Source organism: Lagenorhynchus albirostris, chromosome 1 (genome assembly GCF_949774975.1).
Source record: "Lagenorhynchus albirostris chromosome 1, mLagAlb1.1, whole genome shotgun sequence".
NCBI classification, from domain to species: Eukaryota; Metazoa; Chordata; class Mammalia; order Artiodactyla; family Delphinidae; genus Lagenorhynchus; species Lagenorhynchus albirostris.
The window spans coordinates 86,348,480-86,365,600 of record NC_083095.1 but is presented as its reverse complement, the minus strand read 5'-3'; the positions used below and the strand labels follow the sequence as shown (position 1 = coordinate 86,365,600).

Below are 17,121 nucleotides of genomic sequence, written 5' to 3'. Positions count from 1 at the left end.
TGGCAAGATATTGGAGGTCAGGAGGAAGAGAGAAACCTGTGTTTAGACCACCTCTCTCTGCCTTGTGGGGCATCCCTGACAATGGCTACTGTCAGTTCTACTGATGTTCTACTGGATGTCAGAACATCTAGTTCCCACCAGACAAGTCTACTGTAGTTCTAGCATCCACCAGTGACCCTGAGCTCCAACAAAACCACTCAAAAAATATTATTTTGTTCCTCCAGCCTGGGAAGGATAGTAGCTTCCTGTTATTGGCTAATCTTTGGGTTGCCTTGCCTTATTTGACTCCTGGTTGGCTTCTCAGCCCTTCTGTCACCTTTATTTCCAATTCCTAGTATTAAATTCCCTCTTGCTAAAATACTCAGAGTGGTTTCTGTTTTTCTAGTAATAGATAACCTTTTAAAAAAGAAATTAATAAAAGGGGGGGTAAATAGACAGAAAAAAGAAGGGGGGAAAAGAAAGGGAGAAGAAAGGGGGACAAGATATAAGGTAAAAGAAGTCTAGCAGAGGGCACATGGAAAGAAGGGACAGAGAGGTTTGGAGAGGATGGCTCCATGAATATTCCACTGAAGTTGTGATGACCCATTTGCTTTTTCTCTCTGCTCCCCATATAGATGGTGTACAGACCCTGCCTTACTAAACTGTCTGAAGCAAAAAAGCGCCATAGTCAGGTTGGTTTTACTTCTCAGTCCTTCCCCATCTACAGGTTGTGTTTCCAAAAGTAGTTGGTTGATGAGGATGCTTTCTAGTCTGTTGTCTTCATTCTCACTCAGCACATTGTTTCTTACATTTCTGTTAGGTCTTTGCCGGAAATTCGATTCTTCGTACAGTTGATTTTTTTCTTGGAGTGGCTGTCCTTTCCCTCTTAAATTGTTTGACACCACCAGCACCTTAAGCTAGTGCATACCTGTTAAAAGGCTTCTTGGAGCTGCTAGTGTATTAAAATGAGAGGGTAGTGACAGTATTCATATAAACCACTTTTTTTCCTTTTGAGAATAAAGATATAAATAGAACTATTCCCTCCTCCCCATCTCTTCCTTTCTATAAGCTTAGAGACTACCCAGTAAAACTTTTCTTCAGCCCCCCATCTCCCTTAAGTTATGGTTTAATCAAAATCCATCTCTTCCTCAAGGACAGTTTTTATTTATTTATTTATTTATTTATTTATTTATTTATTTATTTATTTATATTTTTTGGCTGTCTTGGGTCTTTCTTGCTGTGCGCGGGCTTTCTCTAATTGTGGTGAGCAGGGGCTACTCTTCGTTGTGGTGTGCAGGCTTCTCATTGCGGTGGCTTCTCTTGTTGCGGAGCACAGGCTCTAGGTGCGTGGGCTTCAGTAGTTGCGTCAGTGGGCCCTAGAGCACGTGGGCTTCAGTAGTTGTGGCACGTGGGCTGAGTAGTTGTGGCTCACGGGCTCTAGACCACAGGCTCAGTTGTTGTGGTGCACGGGCTTAGTTGCTCCGTGGCACGCGGAATCTTCCCGGACCAGGGATTGAACCCATGTCCCCTGCATTGGCAGGCAGATTCTTAACCACTGTGCCACCAGGGAAGTCCCCCTCAAGGACCATTTTAAATGTTACCTTCTCCCTGAAGCCTATCCTAACACATCCTCTCATATGTGTCTGTTCATGTGTGTGTATGTGTGTCCCAGCCAACACTGTAAATCACTGAACAGTAAACTCAACAGTGGCCAGAACCACATGCTTATCTTCTTTGCGTCCCCTCCAGGGCCTGGTTTGTATTATGTACAGTCTCTGATTTTTATTCAAATTGCATTGCGTCAATAAACAAGCAGAGGAATTGACCCCAGCCTTAAATACTAACACCAGCACAATTTTTTTTTTATGGCTAAAGCAAACATTGTCAGACAGTGTGCATTTGCTACCTTCTTTTCTCATCTGTTTTCACCCCTTGAGTTCCTTTCAGCTTCTCCTTAAATGTGCATATGCTGCTGCCTAAGACTTAACCCAACTTTAGTGATTTAGAGATTATAGATCCACCTCCTGTGCTCAGATGCAGTAGTATTCACATCACCAAGAAAAGAAGAGTTTAAAATATGAGTACATATTTTAGCACTATTAATCTCACAGAAGTCGCTGTGTGCCTTTTAGACATCTACTGTTTCCCTAGCATGGTACTAAACTAAAATACTCTGAGAGAGTTAAAAGATACAATACATACACCTTTTGGTCATGGGTAGTTTATAGTCTAATTATGTACATAAATGAGATACAGTATAATAATATATGGAATATACTGTTAATGCTATAGAAATGTAAAGAGTAAATATTCTTAATGATGTAAGTTGAGTCTTAGAGGAGATAATTTTTAGCTGAACACAGAAGAGATTATAGTAGAATTTGAATTGACTGGGGTTTGAGAAGAGAATTTCATGTTATTCAGATGACCTTCCCCAGGACATGCATGCAAGGCTTTTGTCATATTACTATGGTGAGAATGAATAACATTTGCAAGCATGTAACAAGTACTAAGTATATTATGTTTCACTTCAATATCTTATTGAGTTCTCAACAGCCCTTTGAGGTTCCTTGATACTATTCATTTCTTAAATCAACATGAGTATTTAATGTTTCTCTCCTCACCCCCCCCCCCACCCCGGAAATGTGTTACTAAATTGAGGGTGTGCCCTATGATTGAGAAAGTATAATATGTTTATTCTCAGTTTACTGACCAGGAAATACAGGATTAGGTTCAGTGACTTGTCAGGTGTCAGAGAATTTAGGATATGTAACCGGGCCTGTTTGATTTCAAAGTCTGTGTTCTTAACTACTACTTTATATTACCTTCCTAGACAGTATAGAAATATAGCTAGAACAATTTAGTCTTAGGAGATAGTAGGAGTTGGGTTTGGAGAGGAAACCAACTGATGAAAGATCTGGAATTCTAGGCTGAAAAGTTTAGACTTAATCTAGTCAACAGTAGGAATTACTATGGATTGCAAATATGAATCCTTAAACTGTTTTTTTGGCCACGTCACATGGCTTGTGGGATCTTAGTTCCCCGACCAGACCAGGGATCAAACCCATGCCCCCTGCAGTGGAAGCACAGAGTCCTAACCACTGGACCACCAGGGAATTCCCCTCCTTTCATTATTTTTAAAACATTCTTCCTTCTGTTATTTGGTCTGTTTTTGATCTGGGCTTATTTACTCATAAAATAAAATTGCCATTTAAATTATATTTCTAGGTACCCTAGAAAAAGAAATAGTTTGATAGAGCTTCCTGATGACTATAGCTGCCTCCTAAATCAAGCTTCTCATTTCAGGTAAGAAGAAATATATATTTAAAACTTTCTTGAGCTTGCAAACTCACCACCACTAGCAAACTTTTTTTAAAAGTGACCACTGAGCATCCTCTGTAACAGTGATTTTCAATCTTTTTTTTTTAATCGAGGTGAAAATCACATAACATTACAATTTTGTATAATTCATTGGCATTTAGTGTATTGCCAATGTTGTGCCACCACTGTTTCTCTCTAATTTCAAAACTTTTTGATCACCCCAGGGAAACACCTTGCATCCACTAAATAATCATTCTCCATCCCGCTCTTTCCCGATTCTGTAGTAACTGATAATCTGCTTTCTGTCTCCATGGATTTGCCTATTCTAGATATATTATATAAAAGGAATCATACAATCTATGACCTTTTGTGTCTGACTTTCTTCACTTAGTATGTCTTTGAGGTTCATTCAAGTTGTAGGATGTATCAGTACTTCATTCCTTTCTTGGCTAAATAATATTTCATTGTATGTATATACCAAAGTTCATTAATCTATTCATCCATTGGTGGGCATTTAGGTTGTTTCCCTCTTTTGACTATTATGAATAATGCTCCTATAAACATTCATGTACAAGTTTCTGGTAGGACATATATTTTAATTTTTCTTGGGTATATATACCTAGGAGTAGAATGTTGGGTCATTATGGTAATCCTATGTTTAACATTTTGAGGAACCATTAAACTGTCTTCCACAATGGCTGCACCATTTTACATTCCCACCAGAATGTATGAGGGCTCCTATTTCTCCATATTCTCACCAGCACCTTTTATTTTCTCGTTTGTTTGTTTGTTTTTTAATTAAAGCGATCCCAGTGGGTGAAAAATGGTAGCTCACTGCGGTTTGATATACATTTCCTTAATGATCAAGGATGTTGAACATCTTTTTGTGTGCTTGTTACAGATTTGTATATGTTCTTTGGAGAAATATGTGTTCAAGTTTTTTGCCCATTTTGTTTATTTATTTTTCATTTATTTTTTTATTTTTTAATTGGGGTATAGTTGTTTTACAATGTTGTATTAGTTTCTCCTGTACAGCGAAGTGGAGTTCCCTGTGCTATACAGCAGGTTCTCATTAGTTATCTATTTTATACATATTAGTGTATATATGGCAATCCCAAGCCCATTTTATAATTGGACTATCTTTTTTGTTGTTGAGTTGTAAGAGTTCTTTTTATTTTCTGGATATTAAACCCTTATTAGATTTTAATTTGCAAATATTTCCTCCTATAAGTTGTGTTTTCATATTCTTCATAGTGTCCTTTGATGTATGAGTCCATCTTATGTTTCTTTCTTTTGTTGCTTGTGCTTTTGGTATCAAAACTAAGAATTTGTTGCCAAATCTGAGATCATGAAGATTTATTCCCATGTTTTTTCCAAATAATTTTATAGTTTTAGCTCATATTTAGGCTGTGAATCTGTTTTGAATTAATTTTTGGAATAAGGTAAGAGGTACAACTTCATTCTTTTTTCCATGTGGTTTCCAGTTGTCCCAGCACCATTTTTGGAGACTGTTTTTTCCCCCTCATTAAATAGTTTTGGCACCTGCTTTGAAAATCAGTTGGTCACAGATGTTTGGGTTTATTTCTGGACTCTCAGTTCTGTTCCATTGGTCTATAAGTCTATCCTTATGCTAGTACCACATTTTTTAATTACTGTACCTTTGTAGTAAGCTTTGAAATCGTAACATGAGAGCTTTCCAACTTTTTCTTTTTCAATATTGTTGTGACTATTTCGGGTCCTTTGCGATTAAATTGGAATTTGAGAATTGGCTTTTTCATTTCTGCAAAAGAGGCAGTTGGGATTTTAATAGAGATTGCATTAATCTATAGATCGCTTTGAAGAGTGTTGCCTTCTTAACAATATTAAGTCTTCCAGTCCATGAACATGGATGCCTTCTATACTTAGGCCTGCTTGAATTTCATTCAGTGATGTTTTGTAGTTTTCAGCGTACAAGACTTTTCCCTCCTTGATTATATTTATTCGTAGGTATTTTATTCTTTTGAAAGCTATTGTAAATGAAATTGTTTTCTTAATTTCCTTTTTGGATTGTTCATTGCTGGTGTATGTATGTATGTATGTATTTATTTATTTTTGGCTGCATTGTGTGTTCGTTGCTGCACGCGGACTTTCTCTAGTTGTGGTGAGCAGGGGCTACTCTTTGTTGCGGTGCGCAGGCTTCTCATTGCAGTGGCTTCTCTTGTTGCAGAGCATGGGCTCTAGGCGCATGGGCTTCAGTAGTTGTGGCTCGCGGGCTCTAGAGAGCAGGCTCAGTAGTTGTAGTGCACGGGCTTAGTTGCTCCGCGGCATGTGGGATCTTCCTGGACCAGGGCTCGAACCCCGTGTCCCCTGCATTGGGAGGCGGATTCTTAACCACTGCACCACCAGGGAAGCCCTGCTGGTGTATTTAAACACAACCGATTTTTGTCTGTTGATCTTGTACCCTGCAACTTTCCTGATTTCCACTAGGGTTTTTTTTTTGTTGTTAATGGTTTCTTTCAAAGAGCATATTTAGGAGAGTTAATTTAAAGTCTTTGTTTATTATGTCTCATGGCTGGGCTTCCTTAGGGATGATTTCTGTCAGTCTCTTTTTGGGTTCCTGTGAATGGGCCATACTTTTCTGTTTCTTTGTAAGCTTTGTTGAGAATGGGACATTTTGAGTATTGTAACGTAATAACTCTGGAAATCAGATTCTTACCACATCCCAGGAATTAACCATTGTTGCTTGATAAGGCTGTAGTTATCTGTTTGTTTTAGTGACTTTTCCAAACTATTTGTGCAAAGACTCTATTCGTTGTGTGTTCACTGAAGTCTCTGTTCCATTATCTCTGTGGTCAGCCAGTAACTGACAGAGATTTCCTTAAATGCCTGGACGCAATAAGAAAAAAAAAAAAAGAGAGAAGAAAAGATATAAAGACTATCTACCTCTTTAAATCCCCTCTACTACCATCACCGCCAAGGAGCTGAAACAATGGTTAGTTTCTGTGCCAGCCCCTCAGTGAACTGCCAGGCAAAACTAAACATACAACCCTAATTTTTGAACACAAGGTCCCTCTTGCCCACCTTGGCACCAGCATGCTGCACCAGGATTGTGGGCAGCCACCCCCATAGCTACCTGCTGTGGGGCTGGGGGATAAGGGATGGTAACCACTACACAGAATGCCAAAATTCACTGAAATTTACTAGCCTCATTTTTGTCAAGCACTCCTCTGGACACTGCAAGTGTTTGTCCTGACTCTGAGTTCGCAGAATAATTGCTTCAGACAGTTCTTGCCAGATCAGTAGTTGTTCTGGTACAGGAACCTCACTGTTCTCAACTTCCCAAGCAAGTAGCAGTCTTAGAAATATCTTTTATACATGTGTCTTTAAACACTGTTTTACATGCATTACAGTGTGGTGACCACATTCATTCACTGAAATGACACTGAAGAACACTTTTTTTTCCCAAACACAATCTTATATGGAAGCTCATTATAACAGTAAAACAGATAACATTGTGACTCAAAGTGCAAGCCTGGGTACTGGAAAGAGGAATAGCCTTTTAGCCCCTTAGCCTTTTCTGGCACCATGTTCCTCCTACCTCAATCAGATTAAACACTACTCTAAAGCAGTGTTTCCTAAACTTCCTTTTATCTTCATCTTCCCTTTCACTGATCACTTTCAAATCAAAAAAATACTGGCTGATAAAGACTAGTGAGAAGCAATAAAAACAAGTTACATTGTGCTCATTGCTAATACCATGTATGAATTACCTTTATAAGAGAACAACATGAGCTTAAACCCATGATGCTCTGTGATAAAATTATGTTCAATAAGGTTAACAGTAATTTTTGTTTTGCCTTCTGTAATATGATGCAAGTTATTTGAATAGCATAAATTAATGAGCAGCACACCACCAGTGAAATGTCACTGAATGGAGAAATCATATTTGTATCTGCTTCAGCCATTGGTTTGTGAATATTTCATATTTGAATCACAATGCATCATCTTGAAAATAATAAGCCAAAATTATTATTGATGTAGTTCTGTATCCTTGACAATCCAGTAGCATCACACATCACCCATAGCAAACCAAACTGATAATGATGACGTGGAACTAGCAGTAACTAGTAATTAAAAGGCAAGAATCTCAGTAGCTTGAAAATCAAAGCCTATTCAAGACTCCGTTGATAATGTACTGGTGACAAGGCATTGTTTTCCCGAATTACAGAAATTCCAAAGCTCAGTTAGGCGTTTTGTAATGTTCCTGAGCTTTGTGCAACAGCTAAACTTCTTACTAAACTTAATTAGAGCTCTCAGTAAACACAACTAACTCTCAAATTTAAGGATACTAATTAATAATTCCAGTTAACTGCCTTGATCTATAAGGTGACTTAGTCTTTATAACTATATGTTAAATAACTTGCTGTCATTTGAAGGACTCAAAAGGAGAGATTGCATTTCAGGGTCATCTTAAGGGCTTGAAGAGCCCTTCTTTGGCCCACTCTGAGAATCACCACCCTACAGAATGACTAAGGAAATTCTCTTATTTAGTTATAACCATTGCTTTGAGCCACAAAGCCAGGGGGTTTAACTGGCCCATCAGGGGCTTGGGCAGCCCATAGTTCAGCCTCTATTACCAGTTAGAACTGACCTCAATTTCAGCTCCCTTGCTGCTTGTCTCAGGCAGATTAAGGTCAGCCAACTAAAGAAGTGACTGAATCACTTTACCTCTCAGCCCTCCAAAAATTAGCTGGATGATTTCAGAGACTGCGTCCAGCTCCAAATTCAGTGATTTTCCTAATCTTGGGGCTGCATTGGTATCACAGACACCCTGTGAATAGATATTGTTTTCTAGTCATTCAAGGGTATCATGCTGTTGGCTCTGAGAAGAGTGTTAATCATTAATCACAGTGACGATGCTCCTGAATGATATTAGTACTTACTGGTTTCAAGTAAAAATAATAATAAATCTTATGCTCTCTTCCAGTTTTATTGTTACTACTAGTTTCCATTAAGACTGAGTCATCTCTAATATAGGAGGGTGGCTGGTCAGTACTGTATTTCAGGGGCATCACTCCCATTTTCCTCTATAGGATGGGACTCAGCCATCCTGTGCTAAAAGTTAAAGATGTTGGCTTTATCCAAAAAGAGCAACACCCAGGGAGTGAAAATAACCCTCTCATCTACAGGAGACAGGAATGGAATACCTATGCAGGGAGTCCCTCTGCTCGTGTGTAGAGAATAGTGATTTTCTTATCTTGCCTAAGAAAGTGGGCATCAGAGAATAAACTGTTAATACCATATTAGAGATTTGTTTTGGTGCTCTTTATTCTGACCCAATTGTGGACATCAATGGATCTCTCCTGGGGTTGCATTTATTTTTTTCTGTCCAAATTGATGCTTGCTTTATGTCCATTATACAGCAGAGATAGGAGTATAAGAAGCTCCTTTTACAAAGATAGCCATTATCACTTTAATTCAGAGAGTGATACTCCTCTTGGGGGCATTATAGCAAGGCTCTAGCATGCCACTGTGTCAAATGGCCATATCTCATAGTACTACTTGGTTCAAACAAGTAAACTTTGTCACTTTTTCTTTCCCAAGACTTGGCTGTGTTTCACAGGTGGAAAGGTGTGTCAGCTCAAAGACTGCAGTCTCCCCTTTCAACCCTAAAGATCTCAATACTTCAAAGAAGTGGGGGAAATGTGTTTAAACCCTTACTGAAAATTGTGGTTAAAACAACAACAGTAATTGTATACCTTCAAGGTCATTGCTCCAACATTGAGACACAAGATTGACTAAACCAATCCAGAGGGGGAGCTGACTGTAAATTGGTCGTGTCAGATGAAGACTGGATTCTCTAAATGCATCTCAATCTCAAGGCATATTTAAGTGCCACACTTTGTGGGAATTCGCAGAACACTGCATATTTAAAAATAAATTTTCTTACTATGAATTAATCAGAAGACTTTTTGTTATCTTCTTAAGGAAAAGTATTAAAAAGGAATCATCTAATTAAATGTTTCCTTGTGTTTTAAGAGCTTTCTTCGCTGCAAAGCAGCCAGTGATGAAAACACTGCTAATACATCTAAAACACTGCTAACTGATTATATCATGCTTTTATTATTTCTCCACCATACTGAATGTTTTCTTCCCTTTTGAGGTGCCCACGGTCTGCAGATGACGAGCGAAAGCACCCTGTCCTCTGTCTTTTCTGCGGAGCCATACTGTGTTCTCAGAACATTTGCTGCCAAGAAATTGTGAATGGAGAAGAGATGGGAGCTTGCATTTTTCATGCCCTTCACTGTGGAGCTGGAGTCTGCATTTTCCTTAAGTAAGTAGGAAGCTTCATAATGAACTTAGGGAATCTGAATCCAGTCTGGAGGCCATCATGGCAGGACAGTATGTTGATAGGATATGATCTGTCAGAAGTTAGAGCATAGACCTGTTATTCACATGCAATTGCATTTGAAAAGATACTTAAGTATCTTCTCAAATGTAAATAATAGTTTAAAAAATATGAAGTAAGTAGTTTGAAAAATAAGGAGTTAAAAATTGGAATCTGTTCACATTTTCATTATTTGTGGAAAACCTTAAACAAATATGGTAGACTTGAGATGAAACTGAGTTATTTGTATTGAGGTGGTTGGACCTATAGTCTGTCATACAGAGTGAAGTAAGTCAGAAAGAGAAAAACAAATACCATACACTAACACATATATATGGAATCTTTAAGAAAAAAAAGGTTCTAATGAACCTAGGGGCAGGACAGGAATAAAGATGCAGACGTGGAGAATGGACTTGAGGACACAGGGAGGGGGAAGGGTAAGCTGGGATGAAGTGAGAGAGTAGCATTGACATATATACACTACCAAATGTAAAATAGATAAGTAGTAGGAAGCAGCCGCCGCATAGCACAGGGAGATCAGCTCGGTGCTTTGTGACCACCTAGAGGGTTGGGATAGGGAGGGTAGGAGGGAGATGCAAGAGGGAGGGGATATGGGGATATATGTATACGTATAGCTGCTTCACTTTGTTATACAGCAGAAACTAACACATTGTAAAGCAATTATACTCCAATAAAGATGGTAAAAAAAAAATGGAAACGTGAAATAGGATAGGCTTTATATTGATTACTCTGGTATTGTGTAAAAATCAGGTATAGTGAAAGAGTTTAGAGTCCTAAAACTTGTATTTTCAAAGGACATGTACATTGTTACTTTATGTTGTCCTTTGAATGTTTTAATTTGCTTCACTTCTTCTACCAACCAACCATTGTTTTCCCTGGTGTCTTAGCAAATGACTGAGAACGGACCAATAGTCTCTCATATTTATGAAAGAAGAGTGCAAGTTTCCTGAGAGAGAGAAAAAATTCAAAGTGGATGCATGTGCTCTTTCTTTCCATTCTCCCCATGTAATCTAGTTTCTGTTTACATAAACCCAAACATCTCACTCACTAGGGAATATGTAATCACTGCCAATCAGCATCTGTTGGAACAAGGAGAATAAGTGTATGCAAGCAAAGCCCAAACACCTATTTTCTTCTAGGGTACCTACAGCGATTAAACCCACTACCTATTCCAACTGTTTATTTTATAATTTCTCTCTAGAGTACTTATCTCTTATGTACACGAACATTATTTTTTATTTTTCCATTTCTCTGCTGTAAGAGTCCCAAGTACCTTCAGGGTTACAGTGGTTCTTTATAATGTGCACTGTTGGAGGCTGGCTCTAACCAGAAAAGGCTTGACACTTCCATAGATGACCTTCTTTCTGGCCCAGGGTTATCAGACTAGGAGATGTGGTTCTATTCTTCTGTTAAGCTCCCTCCCCCGCTCCAGGTCATAGGTCAGGAAATAGAACAGAAACAACCCCAGCCACCATCTTCCAGGGTACCTATGGTTCACATAGGACAGTCTCCTTCCTCTCTTCAGTATATTTAGTCAGTATTACTGACTGATCCCATTTCCCTGAGTCCATTGATCCTTTCCCATAGCTTCAACAAAAATAACAATGTTCATTCTCTTTTATTTAGACAAAACACGATTTAGTCTGTTTGTCTATATTGTCTTTATACTGAATTCTTAACAGATACCATGTCTTTTCTCTAGATTAACTTTGACACAGTGCCTGTCATTTGCATACATGCACTTAGTAATATTTCTGTTGGTTGTTTTGTCCCTTAGAATCAGAGAATGTAGAGTAGTCCTGGTTGAAGGTAAAGCCAGAGGCTGTGCCTATCCAGCCCCTTATTTGGATGAATATGGAGAAACAGACCCTGGCCTGAAGTAAGTTTTTAAAATTTTACTCACATTATTGTACATGGATGGTGGCAGCTCTTTAAACACAAAAGCTAATACTGAGAGATATTTTTAAATAGCTATAAATTGAAAATATTAAATATGATGCCATCCTAAATGTAACACATAATTTTCAACAAGTTTGTGCTTCTCCAAAATTTTTAGACCCCCGCCATCCTAATGTTTGAATGCTTTATTATTTTTAATCAACCTTTCTTCAGAATTACTTAGAAGGTTTAATTGACGCTGATGTATAAAAGAAAGAAATCTGTAGTATCCAGTGAGGGAGTTTGGTTTAAAATGGATATTCATTGTTTCCATTGCAATACTTGAAACTTTTTATTAGCCAGCTATGTCAGCCTTCTTTGCTTTTAAACATTAGCAAAAATGCTTAGAATCCTGTAATTTTCTGTATCCTTCACTGGTGTTAGGAACTGGAGTACCACTCATGGGTATGAGAAAAAGGAGGTAAGGCCACAATGGTCCCAAAAGTACATATAGTTAAAGATTAGATCCCCTTACCATAAGCTCTTTTTGTTTAACTAAAAGTTTGTTCTTTTGAAATTTTGGGTTGGCCAAAAAAGTTTGTTCAGGATTTTTGTAACATCTTAACGGAAAAATCCGAACTTTTTCATCATCCCAATATATTATTCAGAATGAATCGGCTTATTGGATGAGGCTTAGAACCTCTTTGTTCATAAGGAGATTTGTTTTTATTGTAACAGCTTTTGACCTGTATAGAGAAAGTCTTTGGATTCAGGAAGAAAAAGGTGGGTGGTGAAAGTAGTTAATGATTGAGGATAAGAGGCCTGTGTTGTTCCAGAAAGGTACAAAGAAGCAGAATTTTTAAGTTAGTTAGGCAATATGAAAATACCTAACCAGCTGAGACATGTTAGTGCCCCAGGGATGAGAGTCTCACAGTTCTCCATCATTGGCAACAGCCAAACTTCAGTCATTTTGGATTAGCTGTTATACAGTGTTACAAACTGTGCAACCTTAGAATTGGTGTGGAGTAATTTTATTTAAATACTTGCTAATCACCAGCAAGTTTGTTGTGTCATAAAGACAATAATAACTAAGTATTTCTGAGGAGCAGCGTATAATTTGAGGGCTTAGTGTTACACCTCAGACCTAACCTCTACCGTCCAAAGATCAGAAATCAAAGCTGGATAAACTATAAGAGGCCAGAAAGCCATTAAAGACCTACTCAGGCTAACCACTCTAAAAAGAATAGAACTGCTTCAAGTTATAAACCTTTCTAGCCATTTAAATGGGATCCCATAATGCCCATGGTATACTTGACCTATTTTTCTGAATAATCAAGGAGTAAGTTTCTTCTTCATTAGCTAAGTAACTTATCGAGTTCATAGTGATCAGTGGTGAAGGGAAAATATACCTTTTAAAACCTTGTCCTGGTGATTCCTCCCAGTTCCAAGAACATCTCAAAAGTTCAGACTAATTTAAACAATAAAGATGTAGTAGTTATTTGATTCAAGCTTACATGTTTTTTTCTCCCCCTGAAGGAGGGGCAACCCCCTTCATTTATCTCGTGAGCGGTATCGGAAGCTCCATTTGGTGTGGCAGCAACACTGCATCATAGAAGAGATTGCTAGGAGCCAGGAAACTAATCAGATGTTATTCGGATTCAACTGGCAGTTACTGTGAGCTCCAACTCTGCCTGGGGAGAATCACGAATGAAGACAGTAATGAAGACTGATTCAAAATTATGGAGACCTTATTGAGGGCTGGGGAAGGGTTGGAGGGTCTTTTGCTCCATGTCCAGATTCACATACATCAATAAAATATTCCTTAATGGAATATTTCTTTCAATTAATGAACATATGCTTAAAGCAAAAAAAAAAAAAAGACATAGATTAATCTATTTTATGTTCCAGAACACTAAAGAAATGCTTCTTCACCCCCAAGTGTCTGATTCTGCTAATAGTTCCAGAAAACTTATTTCCCTTCGTAATCTGTCCCACTGCACTTCATCCACCTGATAAATGAAGTCACATCAAGCAGTTGTGGGCATTCTTATATGTTGGTTGACTCTTCTACAATTTGTATTTGGTGTTTCCCCCCCAAATTTAATTTATCTAATGGATCACTGACAAGATTTAATAATCTGTGTTAGTCTTCCTTGCAGCTAAAGAGAAATTCAGAAACCATGCAGTGTACTTCAATTGAGAAAGTTTTCCAAAAAGTAAAAATTTTATAATTTCTCTCTTAAGGAAATGCCCCTAAAGTGCCACTTACTGTTTCAGCCAGAAATTAAACTATATTTCTATATGGACAAAGTTTCCATTTCTAAGGCAAATTTCTGCCAGTGTGGAAAAGCTTTTTTTTTTCCTACTGTAGACCTCAAGAAGAGTTAGGATAATGTATTTATTATTTATCCCTGATGAAACAAAGCCTGCAGTCCTCACCTCTGATGGTGAGGATTAGCTTTATTGCATTTTGAAATTATACTTTCCATTTTCCAAAGGCAAGTTTTTAAAATAAGTTCACTTATCTCTTGATTGTGACATGACTCTATTTGACTCAGAAACCTGATGCAGTTCTGATGTAAACTATCTATAGAATGAGGATAAGAAAATTCCCCCAATGAATGGATCATGGCAGCTGTAAATTAGAACAATCAGATTTAAGCCTGTTCTGTAACATTCTGTGTCTTTGTAAGACAGATCCTTCATTTGTTATCTGTGTGCAAACTTTTCATAAACTCTGGATATATGAATAGTATAACCAACAAAAAAAGCCATGTGGTCAGTAGTCTGTGTCCTGTTAAAACATGCTGTGGTTGAGCCATCTTGTTCATAAATAACAGAGCTCTCCGGCATCTGTGCATAGACTTCTTGGTTTTTGGCTTTAACTTTTTATATCAAGAACTTATGATATAAAACAGCAGGCAGAAGATAGATTGAAATCTTATGTTTTAGCTTCTGTTGTCTCTGGGGTAATGTTAGGAGTTCGAAAGATACATTCAAAGACCGTCTTATTTTGCCTTTGGTGACCATAGTCATGTATGTGTATAAATGTTTTCCTACCTTCTTTTTGCTCAGCAAAGGCAAGCAAATAAAAATATATTTGCAAAGTGATTGATGATGCACATTTTGGGTTAGATTTTTATGGTATTTTTATGTAAAGTAAAGAAATTCTGGATTTTACAATAAGGGATTGGCATGAACAGGCATCAGAATCACAATCATGTTTCTCTACCTGAATAATTATTATTCAGAAGGTATCAGAAAATAGATACAACTCCAATAAACAGTTTCTAACTATTGATGGGTGAGGATTACAAATTTTAGTATTCAGTTTGTCAAATTTGCCAGTATGATTAAATGATTATAACATTTCCTTTTACTTCTTATATAATTTTGTTGGGTGGATTGTCTGACTGGGAAGTCTGAGCCAGCCTAGGCAACAGAAGATGCTGACTTCTGCCCTAATTGATTGGTCCCAGTTTAGCAAAGATAAATTGATTTTTTATTTCTAAGCTTTTTCTATCCACTTCATAAATTCTACGGTTAAGCTCTCAAGCTGCCAGAGGGACTGTCCTGCAATGGCCAGTCAGATCTTTACTGCCAAAGAACCCATTTCCTATTGAGTTCCATTTCCTGAGATTGATTCAGATCTCTGCACTGTAGATGAACATACATCTCTCAGTGCTGCCCCCAGCCCAAGGGATTTCTAATTATATTCAAATATCCTAGTTGTTTGCCTTCATCATTGGAAACAGTTTAATTAAGCATATGAAGTTTACTTAAAAATGAGCAAAAAGTCACTTTATTTTCTTTAGTGTAGTATGTGGAGGAACTGGTTCAACAGGATGGCTCCAAAACTGTGTTTTTTGAATGTTTGGTGAGGGGCTAGCAGGAATTTTAATGATACAGTGAAGAAAAACATATATCTGTATAACTAATTTATTATCGTGGTGTATGGGCTGAGTTCACCCTTTAGTGGTCATTTGTCATTTCATAACAACTATGCATTTTGGTTCACTGTGATGATGATCTATATTTAGTGACTGCCACATATTTATACCACTGATTCAAATTCCATCCATGATACAAATAATGCATATATTGATATCTTTTATTGCAAAATGTAAATTTAAAACTTGTATAATGTTCTGTGCTTTTTGAAATAAAATATCTTATATGTGTATATTTAAAAAGAAAAAAGGGACTTCTCATGTTTGGGGATTTGGGTTTGAAGTATAAAAAAGTATACCTAGAAAGGAGCTATAGCTAAAAGTTATCTTTGTCAGCCCAGACAAATTCTTTAAAAGACATAGGTATTTAGTGTAATGGTCTCCAAACATTTTGACCATACAGTCTATCAGTAAATAGTTTTTAAGATGCATATTTTACATATATATGCATATGTTCAACTGTAAGAATTAAGATTACAGATGGGGGTGGGAATAAGCCAAAATCAGATAATTTTACATTATCAAAATAATGCAAAATTATTACAACCAACAAAAGATGGGAGCAAAGGGATGAGTAGGTGGAAAGTTAAATAAGCTCACTGAGGGCTTCCCTGGTGGCGCAGTGGTTGGGAGTCTGCCTGCCGACGCAGGGGACACGGATTCGTGTCCCGGTCTTGGAGGATCCCACATGCCGCTGAGCCTGTGCGTCTGGAGCATTACATAGAAGTAAAAAGATAGCACTTGAAGCTGAGAAATCAAGAAATAAAAACTACACAAACTGACAATAGGATAAAGCTAGCAGCTACATAGAAAGAAGGGGCCCTAAGAGGTAGTTTCAAAATGGCTTACATATTAGGGAAGCAACAGAGAATTTAAAGAAAGAGTACTGAGAGTATTATATAAAATCAGAATAAAGTTTACAACTAGAACTACACACAATATCAAAAGGGGGGGAGGCAAAGAAAATAAACTACATAGTGAAACAATATAACAAAATTCAGACTAATCAACAAACGTAGATGGGCTTAACTCACCTACTTTTTAAATAATCAGCTGAGTTAACAAATAGATTCAGATGAAAATTAAAGAAATGAACCTAATTTAAAAATGGAGGCTTCCCTGGTGGCGCAATGGTTAAGACTCCGCCTGCCAATGCTGGGGACACAGGTTCGAGCCCTGGTCCGGGAAGATCCCACATGCTGTGGAGCAACTAAGCCTGTGCACCACAACTACTGAGCCTACGTGCCACAACTACTGAAGCCCACGCACCTAGAGCCCTTGCTCCACAACAAGAGAAGCCATTGCAATGAGAGGCCCACACACTGCAATGAAGAGTAGCCCCCACTTGCCTTAACTAGAGAAATCAGGCACACAGCAATGAAGACCCAATGCAGTCAAAAATAAATAAATAAATTTGAAAATGGGCAAAAGATTTGAACAGAATTTTTCTCCAAAGAAGATGTACAAATTACCAGTAAGTATATGAAAAGATGTGCATTAGTCATTAGGGAAACACAAATCAAAACCACAATGAGATACCACTTCATACCCACAAGGATGGCTATTTTCAAAAAGACAGATAATGTGTTGGTGAGGATGTGAAGA

The 17,121-nt window shown here is 37.7% G+C and overlaps 1 protein-coding gene across 1 annotated transcript in view; it reads left to right on the top strand.

The window, feature by feature from the left end:
* The window catches only part of UBR1 (ubiquitin protein ligase E3 component n-recognin 1), a 165,654-nt gene extending 149,893 nt beyond the window's left edge, over positions 1-15,761 (top strand). Inside the window, exons 43-47 of the mRNA XM_060148630.1 lie at positions 615-671; positions 3,208-3,285; positions 9,443-9,613; positions 11,466-11,567; positions 13,103-15,761. Of these exons, the coding sequence (XP_060004613.1) occupies positions 615-671; positions 3,208-3,285; positions 9,443-9,613; positions 11,466-11,567; positions 13,103-13,244 (550 nt within the window). The 3' untranslated portion in view covers positions 13,245-15,761. The remainder of the gene's footprint in view (positions 1-614; positions 672-3,207; positions 3,286-9,442; positions 9,614-11,465; positions 11,568-13,102) is intronic.
* The last annotated feature ends 1,360 nt before the right edge of the window (positions 15,762-17,121 follow it).